This window comes from Pteronotus mesoamericanus, unplaced genomic scaffold (genome assembly GCF_021234165.1).
Source record: "Pteronotus mesoamericanus isolate MK-2021 breed Mesoamerican mustached bat unplaced genomic scaffold, CSHL_Meso_final scaffold_1186, whole genome shotgun sequence".
Lineage (NCBI taxonomy): Eukaryota > Metazoa > Chordata > Mammalia > Chiroptera > Mormoopidae > Pteronotus > Pteronotus mesoamericanus.
In genome coordinates, this window is record NW_026555302.1 from 13,938,942 (window position 1) to 13,955,986 (window position 17,045).

At 52.6% G+C, this 17,045-nt stretch overlaps 1 protein-coding gene and 2 non-coding genes across 3 annotated transcripts in view; 1 reads left to right on the forward strand and 2 right to left on the reverse strand.

Annotated features, from left to right (window-relative positions):
• MPZL1 (myelin protein zero like 1) overlaps positions 1–10,238 on the reverse strand; it is a 34,611-nt gene extending 24,373 nt beyond the window's left edge. Inside the window, exon 1 of the mRNA XM_054587816.1 lies at positions 10,041–10,238. Coding sequence (XP_054443791.1) covers positions 10,041–10,134 — 94 coding nt within the window. The 5' untranslated portion in view covers positions 10,135–10,238. The remainder of the gene's footprint in view (positions 1–10,040) is intronic.
• Positions 10,239–15,533: 5,295 nt separating this feature from the next.
• TRNAP-AGG (transfer RNA proline (anticodon AGG)) lies at positions 15,534–15,605 on the forward strand. The gene has a single exon. It is a non-coding gene; the product is annotated as a tRNA-Pro (tRNA).
• Positions 15,606–16,246: 641 nt separating this feature from the next.
• TRNAP-CGG (transfer RNA proline (anticodon CGG)) lies at positions 16,247–16,318 on the reverse strand. The gene has a single exon. It is a non-coding gene; the product is annotated as a tRNA-Pro (tRNA).
• Positions 16,319–17,045: the final 727 nt, after the last annotated feature.

The window sequence follows — 17,045 nt, forward strand, 5'->3', positions numbered from 1 at the left end:
CACCCCTCGTTCCCAGTCCTTGAAGCTTCTTGAGAGTTGCAACAGGTCTTCCTGCTTCGTATTTAGGGTCTTCCATCCCCTTTTCCGGTCTTCTTAAAAATTGTCAAAAGCAAATGAGGAAAATCTTGTCCTTTCACCACAAAAATTAGTAATTCAAATGATGTCTATGGACTTTGCATGTTCAGTCTTTGTGTGTGAGGTCTGTTGATATGTGTTTGTATGTGTATTACATGTGGTGCACCTTCTGCCTCCAGATGGCATAACTAGGGTGTGATATTTTTATTGGGGTAAAGAAATTAAATACAGATATAAATGGCAAAGTATCCTGTGATCTAGGCAAAATATTTGATATTAAAACTGGTTTTAAGTTGGATTACCATCTTTTAGGGCTATTACAAAAAAAAGTGTTGTTTTACACAGAAGTCTGTTATGATCTTTTGGTTAAGTTTGTTTTACAAGCTTCCCAACATTTACATTTTAAAAACTGAGAAACGACTTTGAGTTATTCAATGGGTCCTTGGAATTACTCAAGGACTTATTCTTTCCCTATAAAAAAGAACTTTTTGAACTAATTAGGCCTATTTAATACGCTTGAAATTACATAGGAAGCTTTGCTGAACAAAATAATAACAACTACGTTCTATTTGTATACATATATTTTTATTAAAATAGGAGTCCTAGAGATTTTAGCCTGCTGCAGGAAGAAACCTGCAAACATTCAAAGCCAAGTTCAAACAGGAAATCTCAGGGGTAGCGGGTGTCCTGTCAGGGAGTTTATAAATTGTTTCCAATGCTCAGAGCCCATTTCTATTAAGCCATGTACAGTGTTTTAAAAACTCACACATTATTTGTCCTTTCTATTTCAAAATTGTGTGATAAATCAAAATACATGGCCTTTGTATTATTCTTTTATGTCATTTCATAGTAATTATTACTCACCAAGAAACTGTTATCTTGGAATGTTATATCTGACAAAGAAGCAAAATTGTTTATCAACTGCATTATAATGAGGGCTACAGCCATGTCATTTAAAATTTTATCATTTATAAACAGTCATTGTTTTATTCTGATGCACTTGCAAATAGTACTATGTCTTTGGAAAGGTTCAGGAAAAAGACTCAGACTTACTTTAACTTATTGGTATCCGAGCAAGCCACATCTTTGAAGTAGGTAGAGATTTCTAGAATCCTAAGGAATAGCTGGATGCATGGAAATACTGGCACATAATCAAGACTAACAAAAATTGGTTATATGGGACTGAAGGAACAGAAGACAATTATTATTTTTATGACTTTTTTCAAAATATTGCTAGTTTTAAATCTTTTTGTTTTCTTGATATAAGGAAACTTGTTTTCTGTCCTAGAGCAATTTGATAAATTATACCTTCATAAGCAATTCTGAAACATTTATATTTTTATTGCTGCCTAATCCCTCCAGAATTTGACAGCTCTCAATGAGTAGTATTTTTTTTTTCATGGCAATGTTTGTTTGCATGAATCCAATAAGATTCTGTTATCTTTATAATAGAACACATAGACCCAGTTTCCAATTGTGGTTTTATTAACCAAGTCTTTGTCTGGAATGTCATGATCAAAGGAGACATGTCTGGACTCTAAGGCCTGAAGGATTTGAGGTTGACGTTGGAAGCTAACAGAAGCCCACTGAGCAAATGGCCTGGTACCTTGCTTGCTCAGGTGGTGCATGGCAGTCTTTCCAGGTAAGGAACAAAGGTCACTTTCCTGAAAGATGGCAAGGAAGGAAATTCAAGATATTTTGGGGACCTCAGGGACTTGAGGAATGCACCCAAGCCCACAGATAGTACAGACAAAGCCATATGGCAACTGGTGGCTTGGCTTCTGTGCTTTGAGGGGCTGACTAAAGCTTCCATCTGAGGATTGCTGGAATTTCACAAGGATCTTTGAAAAAGCCTACATAATCAATTACTACTCGTGTTGTATGTATATAACTAATTAGGCCAAATTGAAACTAGACTTAATGCAGCCCCTTTGCTGAAAAATGAGGGTAATTTTAGGGAGAGAAATTGTGTTTCCATGGAAATCACAAAGCCCAGTTGTCACCCACAAACTATAGTGAGTCTTACATTTTCTTTGTTTTCTTCCAAGCTAATGTTTATTGTTTTCCTCCCATCCTTTGACAAAATCATTCAGAACCACTGATACAGTGTAAGCCATACAGGATTTGCCTGAGCACCTGAACATCTCCCAAGATATTTAAACTGCTGCCAAGGAGGAGCTATCAGACTGTCCTTGCTTAATTTCATTCCAGCAAAAGCCTTGCATTTGCAAGTCTTCACAACTGACAGTCTTGAAGACTCAGAAACCAGTTTATAAGTTGCTGTGTTCATTAACCTCTGTGTTCTTTCTGTCTTCATAGAGTGTAAGCCTATGAGCTTTCCTACCTGGTTGCATGTAAACATAGTACAGGCCGCGCTTTAGAAGCCTTTCTGTAGTGCCACCTCCTGACGTGAGACTCAACGGTGTCGCTGAATGGACTTGTTGTTGGGAGGAGATGGTTGCGTCGGATACAACAGTCCCATATCAAGATGACGGTGCTTTGGGATCCCATTCTGTCCCTTCTCTGGAAGAAGCGCCTCCCAGCCTCCCTGCTCCAGGCTCAGACCCCGCTCCCTGGTCTCTTAGACGAGACAGGAAGAGACTTCACCTACTGCAGAGGCCGCGGCCGCGCTGGACCCTTGTCTGCAGGAAGCGGTTACTGAAGAGAAAGAAACCCTCCGCCCTCACACTCCTACGATTTTAACGATGGACATCTCTGAGGCGGGAATGAGACGGGATGGGAAGAAGCTGGGAAAAGTCCTTGGCGAGTGGGACAGGGAAACCGAGACACATCGCTGCACCGGCCGGGCAATCGCCAGCCCGGTGCGGACGGTCCCGGCGGGGGCAAAACTCCGGAAACAGGGGCTCGGCCCCAGCGCAGGCTCTTCTCCCTGGGGTGACATCTAGGCCTCAGCTGCATTTCAGCGCCAGGCCCAGAAAAGCAGGACAACCAGGTGGGTGACAAAAGAACCCCGGCCGCTGTCACTGACCCCCCGTGGAGACCATGACCCTGCCAGGACGCAGCGGGAGGGCTGACGGCCGTTGTGCTGGAACCCTCCCCGGGGCCTCCCCACGACTCTGCCTGCAAGAGAGAGGTGAAGGCCCCCAGACAAGGAGCCAGCCTGCGCCCTCCCCCGGGAGCGGCCAGCGCCATTCCCTTCCTCTCTTCCTCTGCGTCTTCCTTCACATGCGTGCGTCCCCTATACTCAAAACCACGGGGCAGCTGGCAGCTTGTCCCAGGCTAACCCGCTGAAACGGCCCCCAGAGCTTCCTCTTCTCTGACTTCGCCATGAACTCAGGCAGCCCAGCCCGAGCTCTCTCCTGTTGCTGCTTCCTCTGTGCTAAGCCCTTCCTTGTGTCCCTGTCCTCTGCTTTAATAAATGTACACATCCCAGCCTCTCCCGCTGGAAGTCAAGAGCCCACACGCTACAGCTCGCCCGACGCTGACCGGCTCAGGGCCAGGCCCTGGTCTGGCAACCCTGGCTAGAGATCAGTAGGAGAATGAGAAGAACCTACAAAAACCACACCATGAAAAACCCCAGGGAGCGGTCAGAGCATCGGGTGGTACAGATTCGGCACCCTTAGCGAGGACAGCTTGAACGTGGCGGCTTCGCCCCCTTTGGCACATCAGCGGCATCAGGGCAGCAGGGCTCTTGGCACAAAGGTCACCACGCAAAGGTGCCCCGGGGCAGTTAAAGGCCTCTGTACACACTTAAGGCATCCCGAAGCTTCCCCTCAAAAGAGTTGGAGACTTTGAGAAGGGAGATTCTACGGTATAGCAGAGTAGTTGCAAATACAAGCTCTGCAGCGGGAGCCCAGCTGTACCACACGTCATCTGTGTGACCGTGGACAAGTTACAGGAGCCTGTCTGGTTTTCAGCTTCCTCATCTGTGAAACTGATAAAGAAAGCAATCACACAGCGTTGCAAGGAGTAGGTGGGGAATGCACATGCAACGTCTGGCAGAGACCTGGCTCCCAGTAGGCACTCAAATAAGGCAAAGGGAAAAGGCATAGCAGGAACCTAGTCTTGTGCCCAAATTTCTACGGGCTGAAAAGACACCTAGATAGATCATCTGTATCTATATATTTAGCTCTCTGGAAGGAGCTCATGATTTTGTTAAATTTACATAACTCTGCATTGTCTTCTTTACTATTTAAAGAGAAAATGCATTCCTTAATTTTGGTAAAAGCATTTTTAAAAATGGTTTTAAATTGCACCAAACTCCCCAGATTCCAAAGTACACTGTAAGAGTCCCTGGACCGAAAATGTTCATTGCAAATTCAGCAACATTTGTTCCTTTGGTTACAGCGCAAGACTAAAAAAGCCCAGGTCTTGATTTCATTCAAAGCCGGGCAACCTCCTCTACAGCAACACATGCCTCAGGCTCTGCAAAGACATGTTGCATTTCTAATCCCAATTAGTTAAACCTAAGAACAGGGTACGACGGATCACAGTTGCTAGAAAACGAACACAGTTGCTAGAAAACTATTCAAGCTTCAGGCCCTGACAGTGAATCAGAGGTATTACCAGGTCTCCCCGATATCTAAAGAGACTCCGTTTGGTAGAAGAGATAAATTAGTAAAAGAGGATCAATCTGTCAATGAAGTCATCCTTCCGTTCTGGGATCAAAGCCTAATGGAACCAAGCGAACCTTGTAAGCAAATACAATATTACAGCAGCCACACTGCATTAAAAAAAAAAAAATCAAAAAGATAATGAAGAGGTTTAAGGGCAAAGCTATAAATGTCCCAGGAGATAATGGCAACGTCTCATTTCAGGCAGTACGAATGGTCACAAAGCCAACAGGCCGGCTTCTAACGGCAGCCCAAATTCCAAGGGCTTTGGTTTGGTCTCTGGGGCATTGCTAATGTCAAGCGCCAGGCAAAATACGTGGAAAAGACAGAAAGGAATGTCACTCAGGATATGCCTCTCACACCAGCCTTACGGACCAAGACCCAGAGCCGTCTGATACTTGAGACCTCAAAGAGATGCTTCTAGTTCTTATAATTAAATTCCCTTTGATGGGGGTTAAAGACCAAACTGATCTATAATGAATTCTGTGCCAAAGCAAACCATTTATTCTCTCTTAAATGACACCGGTAGTCTTAGAAGCAAGAGTAAAACCGCGCTGAGGCTCAGGCGCACGTCGCATACCTGGACTTACGCGGAGTTTCAGATTCTCCGGAGATACACTTCCCACGCACCCCCGGGCTCCAGCTGTAAGATGCTACCCACCCAGGAGAAGGGTGACTGACTGAAGGAAATCGGCCTCCTGTGGGGACATAGAGGCACTTGTGGCATTTAGCAGGCAGACAGCCCTCCTGGGTGGGGAGGCAGAAATGCAAGCGGGGCAAAAGCTGGTTTTTTCGGTTGTTCGTGTGCAAAATAAGAGTAAATAATACAAAAATGAGCTCACTGACCCAACAGTAAACCTACTGTTGCCCCACCCGGTCTTTGTCAAAAACTGCGTATCAAGTTTTTCCCAATTAAATCATATTTTAAAAACTTGGTAGAAAAGATCATTCATGAAATTTCCACAATGTAGCTTTTGTAAATTAAAAAAAATAGCTACTCGTTATGCAAGTAAATATTTTTTTTTTTAAATGACGCAAATTTTCACAAGAGGTGAAGCATATTTGCTTCAAAGTGGTGGCTGGCAGGAGCTGGTCCGTCCCTGGGTGCTCTGAGGGTGTGTGCGCGCTGCCTGCTGCCTCCCACCAGCGCCCAGGCTTCTGGCTGCGCCCTCGGCTTACAGCGGCGCCTGGCACCCACGAGGTGTCGATTTGGTTGAATGGTGACTGAAGACTTTGTGAAAACACAGACAGCATTTTATGTACTTTTCACATGTTCCTCTCATTTTAACACCTGTTCTTACCTTGGCAGTATCTGAGCCCAGGGACCCTCCTGGAGAGTGGGTACAAACAAGTGGTGGAATTTTTTTTTTAATCTAGGTTTTTGTTTATAATATTATCCCAGCTGGTAACTAAGTACAAAGCTGAGGGACCGATGGTGAGATTTGTGGCCCTTCTACGGCAGCGGCGGCGTTAAAGTTTAAGTTTTGTCAACCAGCAACGACAAGGAAAGTCCTACTGATAAAACACTAAGGCGTTACGACAAATGAGATGAAATAGTTCAAATAGGTAATGACTAGTAGTTCCAAAGCTATGGTGTTTAAAGTAGGCAAAGAATCATTATTCCTTCCATACACCTCAGAAGAAATAAGAAATGACAACGAATGTGAATAATCGCCCTGGCTCATGTGCCTCAGGTGTTCAGAGACTCGTCTGTAAACCAAAAGGTTTGATTTCCGGCCTAGGTTGCAGGTTTGGTCCCTGGTCAGGGCACGAGAACAGATTGATGCTTCTCTCCTTCCTTTCCCTTCTCTCTAAAAATCAATAAGCCTGTCTTTGGGTGAGGATTTTTTTTTTTTAAGTGTGAAAATAATCACACCATGTGTGAAATGACACTTGGGGAAGACGGCCCTCCCAACAAGCATTCCTTGGGTGCGGACAGCGTGCCAGCTAAACCTAACTACACACTGCAGACCGACACGCTGGCCAAGACGCGCCTGTGCCTCAGTGCGGGCTCCCAGACGCTCATCACCTGCCCCCGGGCCAAGCGCTGGCGACACCGCTGCGCACAGGACGAACGCTGTCCCGGATTCTAGTGGCGGGAAAAAGAAACACCGAGGAAGACACTACAATCGGGAAGTACAGAGTGGGGACTCGCGGACCAGGCGGTGGAGAAGGCCCCTCTGAAAGGGGGCGCCCCGAGGAGGAAGAGGGCGCAGCGCTGGGCGGCCGTGGGGTGGGGAGGGCGCCGCGAGGGCCCAGGGCCCGCGGCCGGCGTGAGTCAAAGCGCGGGGAGGGGCGCGGGGCGGCCGCTGGAGGCAGAGTGAGGCAGAGGGACGCTCGGCCTGCGGCAGGCGCAGGGGCAGGCGGCAGCCCCGGGCCGCGGAAAGCCACGGAGGGTTCCGAGCAAGAAAGCCGCGTGACCGATGTGCATTTTTAATAAAACTCATTCTTGCAGTTGTGTGAAGAGTTGTGGCAAGAGCCGGGGAATGGGGACGGCAGCTGGGACGCTAGCACCGTGGTGAAACACAAGTGGCAGCGATTTTGACTACAACGCTAGGAGGGGACCACTAATGGGAAAGATGGGCCTGGGACCCGGGGGGGCCGAACGGACGCGGAGCGTGGAGGGTGCGGCTGTGGACCATGAGGGCTGGGGAGGCAGCAGGGACCGCCGGGGGATCCGGCCCCCGGCTGCTGTGGGCGCTGCCTGTCGCTGAGATTTGCTCCCATTCTGAGCCCGTTCCTACCTAAGGGTCAGCGAAGACGTTCCCGCCGCCCGCCGAATGCAGCGAATCCTTATTGCATCCACCCTCCATCTGACACCAGTGGCCACTTCCTCTCCCCCAAACCCCTTCTCCGCCCCACTTCCCTTGTTGCTCTTTTAGCCCGCGGGCCTCCTGCCAGGCGCCTTGCACCCCACAGCTCTGTCCTCGGCCCCTGCTACTTCCTTCACCACCCTGTTCCTTGGTGACGTCGCCCGAGCAATCTGTAGCTTTAACTGCGAGCCACAGAAAATTCCCAACCGGAACATTCTCCGCTGCAGAACCTCCGACCCCACGGTCTTCGGCCCGTGCTTGTTGGGATGTCCCTGCGGCACCGCAAACGCCACACATCCAAAGGAAACCTCTTCGTCTGCCGCGCCAACGCTCCCGTCCCCTCATCCCGCGTCCTTCCTCTCTGGAAAGCTCCATTTTGAAAAACGTGCCCAGCCCCCGCGCCCCAGGCCTCAGGCTCCCTCTCTCAAGCCCCCACCCGATCGACTTCCAAGCCCAGTCACATCTGCTTTCTGACTGGCTCCGGAGGGTGTCCTCTCCTCATATCCTGCTGCGCTGATTCAGGTCTGTATTCTCCCCTGGACTGTGACAATCGCCCTGCCCTCCGGGGCGCCTCACCCCACCGGACCCCAGACTTCCTGTCTAACACACACAGGAACCCTTTCCGCGCCTCCCCACCGCCTCTAGGACAAACTCCGGGCTCTCGAGTGGCGGACGAGGCCCTTCGTGAGTCGGTGCCTCTGGACGGCTCCCCCTCTCAGCTCCCAGGGGGCCTTCCAGGCCGCAGCCCCCCCCCACCACACTGATGTGCCAGCAGGCTCCTTCACGACGCGATGCATGGTTTCCTTCCCCAAGGCCAACTCAGCTTCCGCATCCCCTCCTTGGGTGGCCTGAACTTTCCTCTGAGTTTATGGCCCTCCCTACTGCCTAACAGCACACCATTATCAAACGAATTTGTATATGGCTTCTCCCACGGTGCTGCGAATTATCTGAGGGCGGATTCAAAGGCGCTTAATGAATGTTGGAAGAATCGCTGTACCTGTGTCACACTCCCGAAGGTTTTCTGTAAAACATGAACTGTTACATACAGTCACCGTTTCCTGTTATATCCACCATCAGGAAAAGGGGACCTGGCAAGAAGAAACATGTAGTGTTTTTCTAAAATTAACTAGTAACCTCAGCTGCTGGCTTTCACAGACCAGCGCTCGTCTGAAGAGCAAGGTCTGTCCCCTCTTCGTATTAGTGTCCACTGAAGTTCAGTTGTTCCCCTCTGCCACCGTTAACACCCTGAGTTTCATTAAGGTCAACGCGACTGCCTTGTCCTCTGCAGCAATGGCCGACCTCTCATGCATAATAACTGTCTGAAGCACACAAGTTTTCTGACAAACCTTAGACTAAGGCCATTTCCTACTTGTTCTCTTAAAACACAAATATTCCCAACACCACCACTAACCCTCTCCCCCCCCCCACGCCTTTGACCTACTTTCTCAGAAGAGACATTTATACAAAATGAATTGTATCTTTATCTGTCAACCTCCGGGAGGGAGGGGTGCTTTTATATTTATATGTTATAGCCCCTGGAATCATTGGTTTAATTATGTTTTTCCTGGTTCCAAATATTACACTAAGGACTTCCGTGAAAGAGATTAATGAGTAAACTCCTACTCAGATACTGTGATGCAACCGACGTTTTTGGAAAACATCAAGAAATAAAGTTTATGTGCGTTTTAGGAGTTGGCCCTCTTTGGAGTCATTACTCAGCCACATGCTGAGGCAGCAACAAGTTCTCTGCCACTGGAACAGCATAGACACAGCCCTGGGGCCTCGCCACTTCACGGGTCCCTAAAGCAACTCGCCCAATTCGCTGAATCGAGCCTGAGGTTCACCTTAGTTTGACCCTTGCGATTTGAAAAGGAAAAAAATGACTTTTTTTAAAACGTGTCTTTTAATGTCCTATGTCTTGTCAAACTAGAGCATCTGTGCCTGGGAATATCACGGATTTGACCAGTTTCCTTTCCGCCAGGCCATTTCCGCGGCATTCCCAGGTCTCTACGCCCTAACCCAGAATAATGGGAGTTTCGTCCCGGTGCTCTGCAGACTCCAAAGAGGAGACGGGAGACTGCAGGGCTCTTCCTTCGCGGAGGCTTAAAGAAGGAACTGGAGAGCACTGGAAATGGAATTTACGAGGCAAAACAAAACAGTGGCTGAAAACATGGAAACAACCAACAAAGGCCCCATCGATGAGAAAAGCCTGCCACCTCCCAAAGGTGCAGAACGCAGAACCCGGATCCCGGGCGGGCCTGGGCGCCGCGGGTCTCCGCGCGGGGAGCGCAGGGGGCTCTGTGGGAGCGCAGACCAGGGCCGTTCCCCCACGCCCCCCGGGACCGAGCAGGTAGCGCTCCCCGCCTCCCCCACACGCGGGGATCCGGGAAGGAGGGAGAGGCGCCGCGCCTCCGGAGTTGCCTAGGGCCGCGCTCCCGCCCGCTGGGTGCCCGACCCCGTGCGCACAGGCCGCGCCCGGTCCCCGCCTCGGCGCCAGAGCGCAGGGCCCCGATCCCCGTGGGGGGCGAGTGCAGCCCGGAGTCCCCGCCGCCCCGGAGCCCCGCCCGGTCTCACTTACAGAACCCGAGCGCCGCCGCCAGCACCGACCACAGACAGCGCCTGCGGTCTGGGGCCGCAATCACAGCTCCGGCCCGGGCGGGCGCAGCCATCATCCTCCGCTGCAGCCCCACCGCCTCGCACCGGGCCCCGGCCCCGCTGCGGTTCGCTCGGCTCCGGACCACGGCGCCACCTCGTCGCCACCGCCTCACCCAGTGGCACCTCGGCGCCGAGGCCCCGCTCGCGGCCCGCTCATTGGCCGGTCCCGTGGCCCCCAAAGCACGCGATTGGAGGATGCCGACTGTCCATTACCCCTCTCATCACGCGAGGTCCCGCCTCCGAGGTCCCACCCCAGCTACCATCCTAGCGCTGGAGGCCGGGACCCTTGCTCTACCGCCGCCGCCCGGCCCTCTGCCTGCGTGGCGGTCCGCTTCTCTGCCCGGCCGCCCGAGCGCCTGCCAGCGTCCCCTCTGCCTCTCCCAGGGTCCCACCCCACAGATCCCTCCATTGTGTCTCCTTGTAGCGGGTCTTTGCCAGGGTGTCCCCCTCTGCGTCAGCTCTTCTCTGTTTCTGTGAGCCTCATCTAAAGAAACGGTGGTTTATTTACAAAAATAATCCGGGGTGGGGTGGGGAGAGACTTCTGCGTCAGTGGTCCAGAGAGGACACATTTCCCGCCTGTCTTGCGCCCAAGGCCTGTCCTTTGCGTGGACCGGGTAATTTATGGCTTGTGATTTGAGGAATCTGCTAGTTTAAGAAGTCTCCATCTTGTCTGAGTTTCCTCTTAGGAAACCCCTTTTGGCTTAAGAAGGGGTGGGAACTGGGAACTCTTTCCTACTGCCCGCAACAAAAAGGACGGTGCTTTTTGTTTGATTTGCTTCTGCAAGCAAAACGCTCCTCCATTTCTCAGTACCAAGTGGGATGGGGAAGTTCCCCACCCTGCCTCTGAAGGGCCTAGGCAGACCCTGCTCAGCTTGGTCTCCCGGGCCCAGGACGGTGTCCGCTACTTACTGGTTGCCCAATAAGTACTGGGAAGCGTTTGGAAGGGTCCCTATGAGAATAGCTTACAATCGGGAAAGCCAGAGGGACGGGAGGAGAAAGACGAGGGGGGATTCCAGGTGGGAGGCCGATGGAGTGAGCAAGGGAACGAGCGTTAGGCCGTTAGGCTGAGCAGGGGAGCAGCGTGGTCAGAGAAGCCAAGTGCACACTCTCGCTTCAGTGTTTTGTCTCAAGTTAACGTGATGAACGCCCTTCCTGGGGCTTTTGCTGCCTTAGCCCCCTAGCCTCGCGGGACAGCGAACGCATAACACAGTCGTTCGCTGCTGAACGCCGGGGGTGGGGACACCTGCCGCTGCCGGGTTCCCGGCACCCCGCCTTACGGCAACCCTCCTTCCCAGGCAGAAAAGGCGCACTCCCAGGTAAGGATGAAAGTACAGTGTCGTAAACGCGAACACCGGGACCGTGGTCGTTTATCCTCAAGCGTCCCGTCCTGTACGTGACTGTACGTGCAGCGCTTGCCCTGGACTGGCAGCCAGTAGGCTTGGGGGCACCAGCGTCCCTGCTGACACGGGGTGAGACGTTGCTTTACGACATCTCCGTGGCAACGACGTCACGCCGCTGGCTACGACGCCACACCAGCGCCTCGCGGCAGCTATACGTCACTAGGGCGGCCGGGACGTCAAGAGGCAGAAGAAACAGTCTTCGGGCCCTCCCCGCCGGGTGAGTGGCCTGCGAGCTGTGGCCCCTGCCGTCGCCGGCGTTTAGGCGGGGTCTGTTCTGGTTGGTTTTGGCGTTAGTGAGACAGAACTGAAAAGCCCGGCCGAGCCGTCTCGTCCTGTTTCTCTGAGCAGAAAGCTTCTGACCGTTTCCGGCCTGTCCTGGGCTGGGAAGACCTGTCCTGTGCTGGGAAGACTACGAGCGCCTTGAGGGCGCAACTGCTAAGTGCTGGAGGTGTGGGACGCCCCGAGGCGACCAGGCGAAGCTCCAGAAGCACGTGGCCCGCCGGTGCAGACCAGCGAGGGCTGTGCTACCCGGGTAGGAGGCGTGCAAGGCAGGGGTGAATACAGCAGAAACGCCGGGCCGGCAGGGACCCGGGTTCTCAAAGACACCGGCGCTGTGACAAGCTTCTCTGCTGCCTGGGAGGCACCTGGACACACGTACCGCCCCCTTGCGAGAACCACTGGCCCCAGAGGGCCCCGGAAAGACACAAAGGAGATGACATTTGAGGTGCGCTTCAGAGGAGGCACACGGGTTCCCCGGATAGAAGCAGGAGACGCGAACTCCGACACGGGGAGGCGGTGCCAGGGGCAAGCCACGGGGTGGCTTGGGTTTCAGGGGAATCGAGGACAAGGGGACAGAGGCTAGGAAAGTAGGCAGTGGTCCGAGGAGCCTTGGGTGGCCTTCATTCTGCAGGCGGTGGGGAGCGATGACAGGGGAGGGCACGAGAAGGGAGCAGGAAGACAGGGCAGTGGAGGGTGGGGAGAAAGACATTGTTGGAGAAACGTTTCAGGAAAAGAATGGCAGAATGGGTATGCTTTGGGCGGTAAGCTTCGCCAAGAGAAAAGCATCCACGACACTGTGACCGCCACTTGGCGGCCAGAGTGGAGAAAGATGTTCCCAGTTGTCCAAAACGGAAATCCCGGGTGGACCTGGGCCGCGAGGAAGGCTGAGGAGTGAGCTGGGCCCCGGACTGGCTTAGGGCGCCACGGCCACCCGGACAGCCAGCAGACGGCAGCCAGGCCGTCGGTCTAGAGCCCGGGGACGCGGCAGAAGGGCCAACAGGCACCTTGAGCGAGGCGTTTACACAATAAACAACATCGGACCATCAGTGGGCAGTAAATATTTGTTGAATGAATAAATGAATGTTCCTCCAATTAGCCTGGAGAGTTTACGCAGAAGAAAACACTGTGCAAGGCGGTTTTCCCCATTGTCGTTGCACTGGAATTTCTGATCCTCTGTCTGGACAATAAAAGGGAAAAAAAAACCCCAAAACCCCTTGAATTCCCATCATTCTTGTTAGCCTGAGGCTCTCATTCAACAAACCCCCTCCTTTTCAGATACCTCCTGGGAACTCCTCTTTCCAGTCCTGGCAGCCCGGGCAGTACAGTCGAATCAACGAAGACTTCCAATCAGGTCAGGAAGGTCCTCTTTAAAGGACCCGGGCCCAGAAAGGAAGGGGTCCGTGGGGGAGAAATTTCCCCACAGAATCGCTCACCAGGAAAGTGGGCGCAGAGGCTGTTGGGCAGTAGCTGTCTGTGCCCGGCCCTCGCCTCCCTGGGTCCCGTTCCCAACCTGCACAGGAAACCCCTACGGAGAAGGAGCATTACCTGGAGAACACCTCCGGGCTTTACGCCTCCTTAGAGATAAGATAAGGGCCACTTATCTTAGAGATAAGATCCGGGACACTCAGGGTCACCTGGTGTTGACAGGTATGCAGGAGCAGAACTTTCTAGAGCTGGAGTTAGTGGGAGACCGTGCGAAGAGTGTGGCAGGCACCAGCATCGTCAGCAGAGCCTTGTGATGGTGGTGGAACCATCTCCACCCCGTGTAGCCCCTGGCATCCCCCCTCCTGTGCTTGGGGGTCTGTTGCCAGGGGACAGGTGGCCTGCCTTGGGTGGCGGGAGGTGAGCAGAGGCTCCTGGAACACCGGGAATTTGACTGTCAATGGACGAACATCAGATGGAGTCTCGGGTGATGCCCAGGCCACAGGGAGAGGTTTGCCTGGAGTTAAATCAGCTTCATTGACATTCCTATAGGAAGGAGAAGGGGTACATTTTTACTAGAAATGTATGAAAAACCTGAAAGTTCTTCCGTCTCTGACGTCCCTGGGCACGGAGGCACCCACTTGGGATGAGAAGAACCGCGGGGTCCTTGGGAGGCGTTCCCTGCTATGGGCTTCTTTGGTCGCAGGGACCGGGGTGAATGTTCCTGAGGACCCTCTGTCTCCCTGAGCCCCGCTCCCGTCTGCACCGCCGCGCCTCGCCCGGGAGGACGTGCCTGCAGAGGGTCGCAGCCCGCAGAGGTGCTTCTCCGTGCGAGCCAGGCGGCTGGTGTCCCGAGTGTTGTTCCTATTAGTCTTTCTGCTTCCTTGTTGTGAGGGGCAAATGAGAGGCCCTCGCAGAGCCTGCAGAGTAAAAGACAAACTCTTTTTCAATCACTAGACAGCAGTAGGAGAAAGAAAAAAATAAACTTGAAAATGATAACTCTAGTAAATTCAAATGGGAAAGAAGAGCGTAGAGCGCCCTTAACAACTACAGAGACTGAGGTTTTCATAAATCTGAGGTGGTTACATCATTTTACTTAACAGTTTTATTGTGTCGTTTCCTTGCTCTGGGGACATGCCAACAGTTTTCGGGGCATATTTTTGTGTTGCAGTTAGGTCTGATGAATAAACTCTCCTGGCGCCTACATCTAGGAAATATTTTAAAGCTATTCTTACCCTCTCAGCCTTGAGCCCTAACATAAAGCAGGAGTGGGTGGGAGTGTTGGAGTCCACAGCTGTGATTCGCTGGGGCCACCTGGGAGGAACGGGTCCGACAGTTCAGCGTCTGGCACCTGGGGCTTCTAGGTGTGTGTTGAATAAATGGACTGATGGAACAAATGAATAAACTGATGAGTGAACAGTATATGAAATAAAAATCAATGTATAGTTCTATTTAGGAGAGTCACCCTATTTGTTATTTCCCATCTGGTTATGTATTTGTCAAAGTGACAATTAACCATTACTGACTGTCCAAGTACCAAAATTTATATAGTTAAGGGATTTGGAACAAATTGCAGTCATTCAGCAATTATTCATTGAGTGTCAGCACTGCTAGCATAAGCCTCAGTACTATTTAAAAATGTAAAATATAGTGTATGAGCCATGCCTTAAAGATATTGGGACAATTAGGCACCAATTATAACCAATTATAAAATTGGCTGCCAGTTGTACGGTAGAATTCAGTGTTGGTATTTTGACCTCCAGCAAATTATGATGAGATATATGCAGTTGGCTTTTAATATGTTAGCAGGTCTTTCTTCTGGGAAGGTAAGAGTTTGCGATTTATGCAAAAGGAAAGAGATTTTCCAGCTGAATAGAACAGTTTGAGTAAAAAACACAAGGACGAGAGTTCACACGGCTGGAAAGGTGGCGCTTTGAACACCTGGTAACAGAGGCAGGAAACCGACATTGTCGCTGATATTGGGTAGCCCAGCAACCAGTCAGCCATACAGAGAGCCTGGAATCTGGCCGCCACGGGGACATTGCCGCGGACTGAGGTTTTATTAGCTTTGAATATAAATAGAATTATGGCCTTCAAAATAAGAGGTAAATGTCACAACGGTAGTGGCACCATTGTTCTCTTTTGTGTCATTGATTTGCAAAGAGCAAAAGAGAAAAGTAAGGAAAAAGAGAAGTAACTATAAAACGTTAAGGACGGGTCAAGGGGATGAATATATTTACAAAAGTAACCGCTTGGGGGCGCGGGAATAAGTGACTTCACCTTCCTCTGTCATGGCGGCCGGGCTGAAGCACATCGGCTCGTTGGTCTAGGGGTATGATTCTCGCTTAGGGTGCGAGAGGTCCCGGGTTCAAATCCCGGACGAGCCCACTTTTCCTTCCCTTAAAATTAAAAGTTTCTAAGTAAATTTTAAAATACATCAAGAAACGCCATAAAGACGTGTTGTTGCAAAACGCAAAAGCGAGACTTCCTGAACTGAGAGGGCGCAGCATATTTAAATGTCAAGAGAAGATGTCACGTGAAAACGCAGTTTGCAAGCCCTGTGACCCTCTGCAGACGCGGCCCGCACCCAGGCCCGTTGCAGAGTGCGGCGCGTGCGCTGCGGCCGCGGAGTTCCGCTCCGGGGCGCCTGCAGGTGGGAGCGCTTCGCACACGCCGACGCCGCACACGTCCCCGCCCGCGGGGCTGGGCGTCGGCCGCAGGAGCTCGGCACCCTATCACCCGGGACCTGCTAATCCAGGCGCCCCCTGCTCCGGTTAGGAGGTGTTGGGGGTACCCGGGATTCCGCACGAGGCGACCCTTTTCCAAGCATGTGTGTTTTAAAGGGTACCAGCAATTGTCATGCCTTGCTCCCGGGCTCACGGTAACCATACATTGTACGGATCGATCTCATTCGACGCTTTGCTTCGCAAAATTAAGGCGATGAGCACTGGAGCTCAAGTGCGGAGGAAAATGCTTTTCTAATTTAAGGGTTAGAGGGAGGGTGTGTAAAAAAAAGGGTAAAGAGCCTGGGCTCGTCCGGGATTTGAACCCGGGACCTCTCGCACCCGAAGCGAGAATCATACCCCTAGACCAACGAGCCGCTCTCGGCAGAAGCGCTCCTGGCGACTTCCTTCAGCCTCGCCCCGCCTCTTGCCTTGCTTCTCCACCGTAGTTTCAGCCTGACTGGGCCGCGACCCTCCTCGCCGCCCGGACCGCTCCCTCCCCAGGTCCCGGGCGCGGGGGAGGAGTCGCGGGGACGCGCATTTCGCCGAGCAGGTGGGTTGCTGCACCCGCTCCGGGACTCCGCGTCTTTGCCCGCGCGGCCCGCACACCGTCTGGAAAGCCGCCTTCCCCGGCCCGGGACCGCCCTGTCTTTCCACCTGCCGGCACCCCGGGCTAGGAGGGTGCAGCCAGGGCCCCTTGGACGCGCCGGATGCCGCCGAAGCCCCGCCGCCCGGCGTCTCCTCGCCGCCAGCTGTCTCTCCCTGCGGGTAGCGCCCCCCACCCTCCGCTGAGACCACCCTTAGCGCGCCCGATGTGTGTCCCTGTCCCCGCCGTGCGCCGCGTACTCTCCGCCGCGCAGGCCCCCATAGTGCGCCACCCGGCGAGCGCCCCGGGCCCAACGCCACGCTGCGCCCCCCGCCGACGCCCGCTGGCGGGTGGGGCTGGGAGAGCCGGCGGGCGGAGCCGGCGAGAGAAGGGTACGCCTCCTCCCGGCTGGGAAGCCGACCGGGAGAAACAACCGCAAAGGAGGGAGCAGCGACAGCCAACTTTCCCCTAACGTGCCTTACGCCCCGCGCCCGCTTTTAAGCGCTTTTCACGCACGG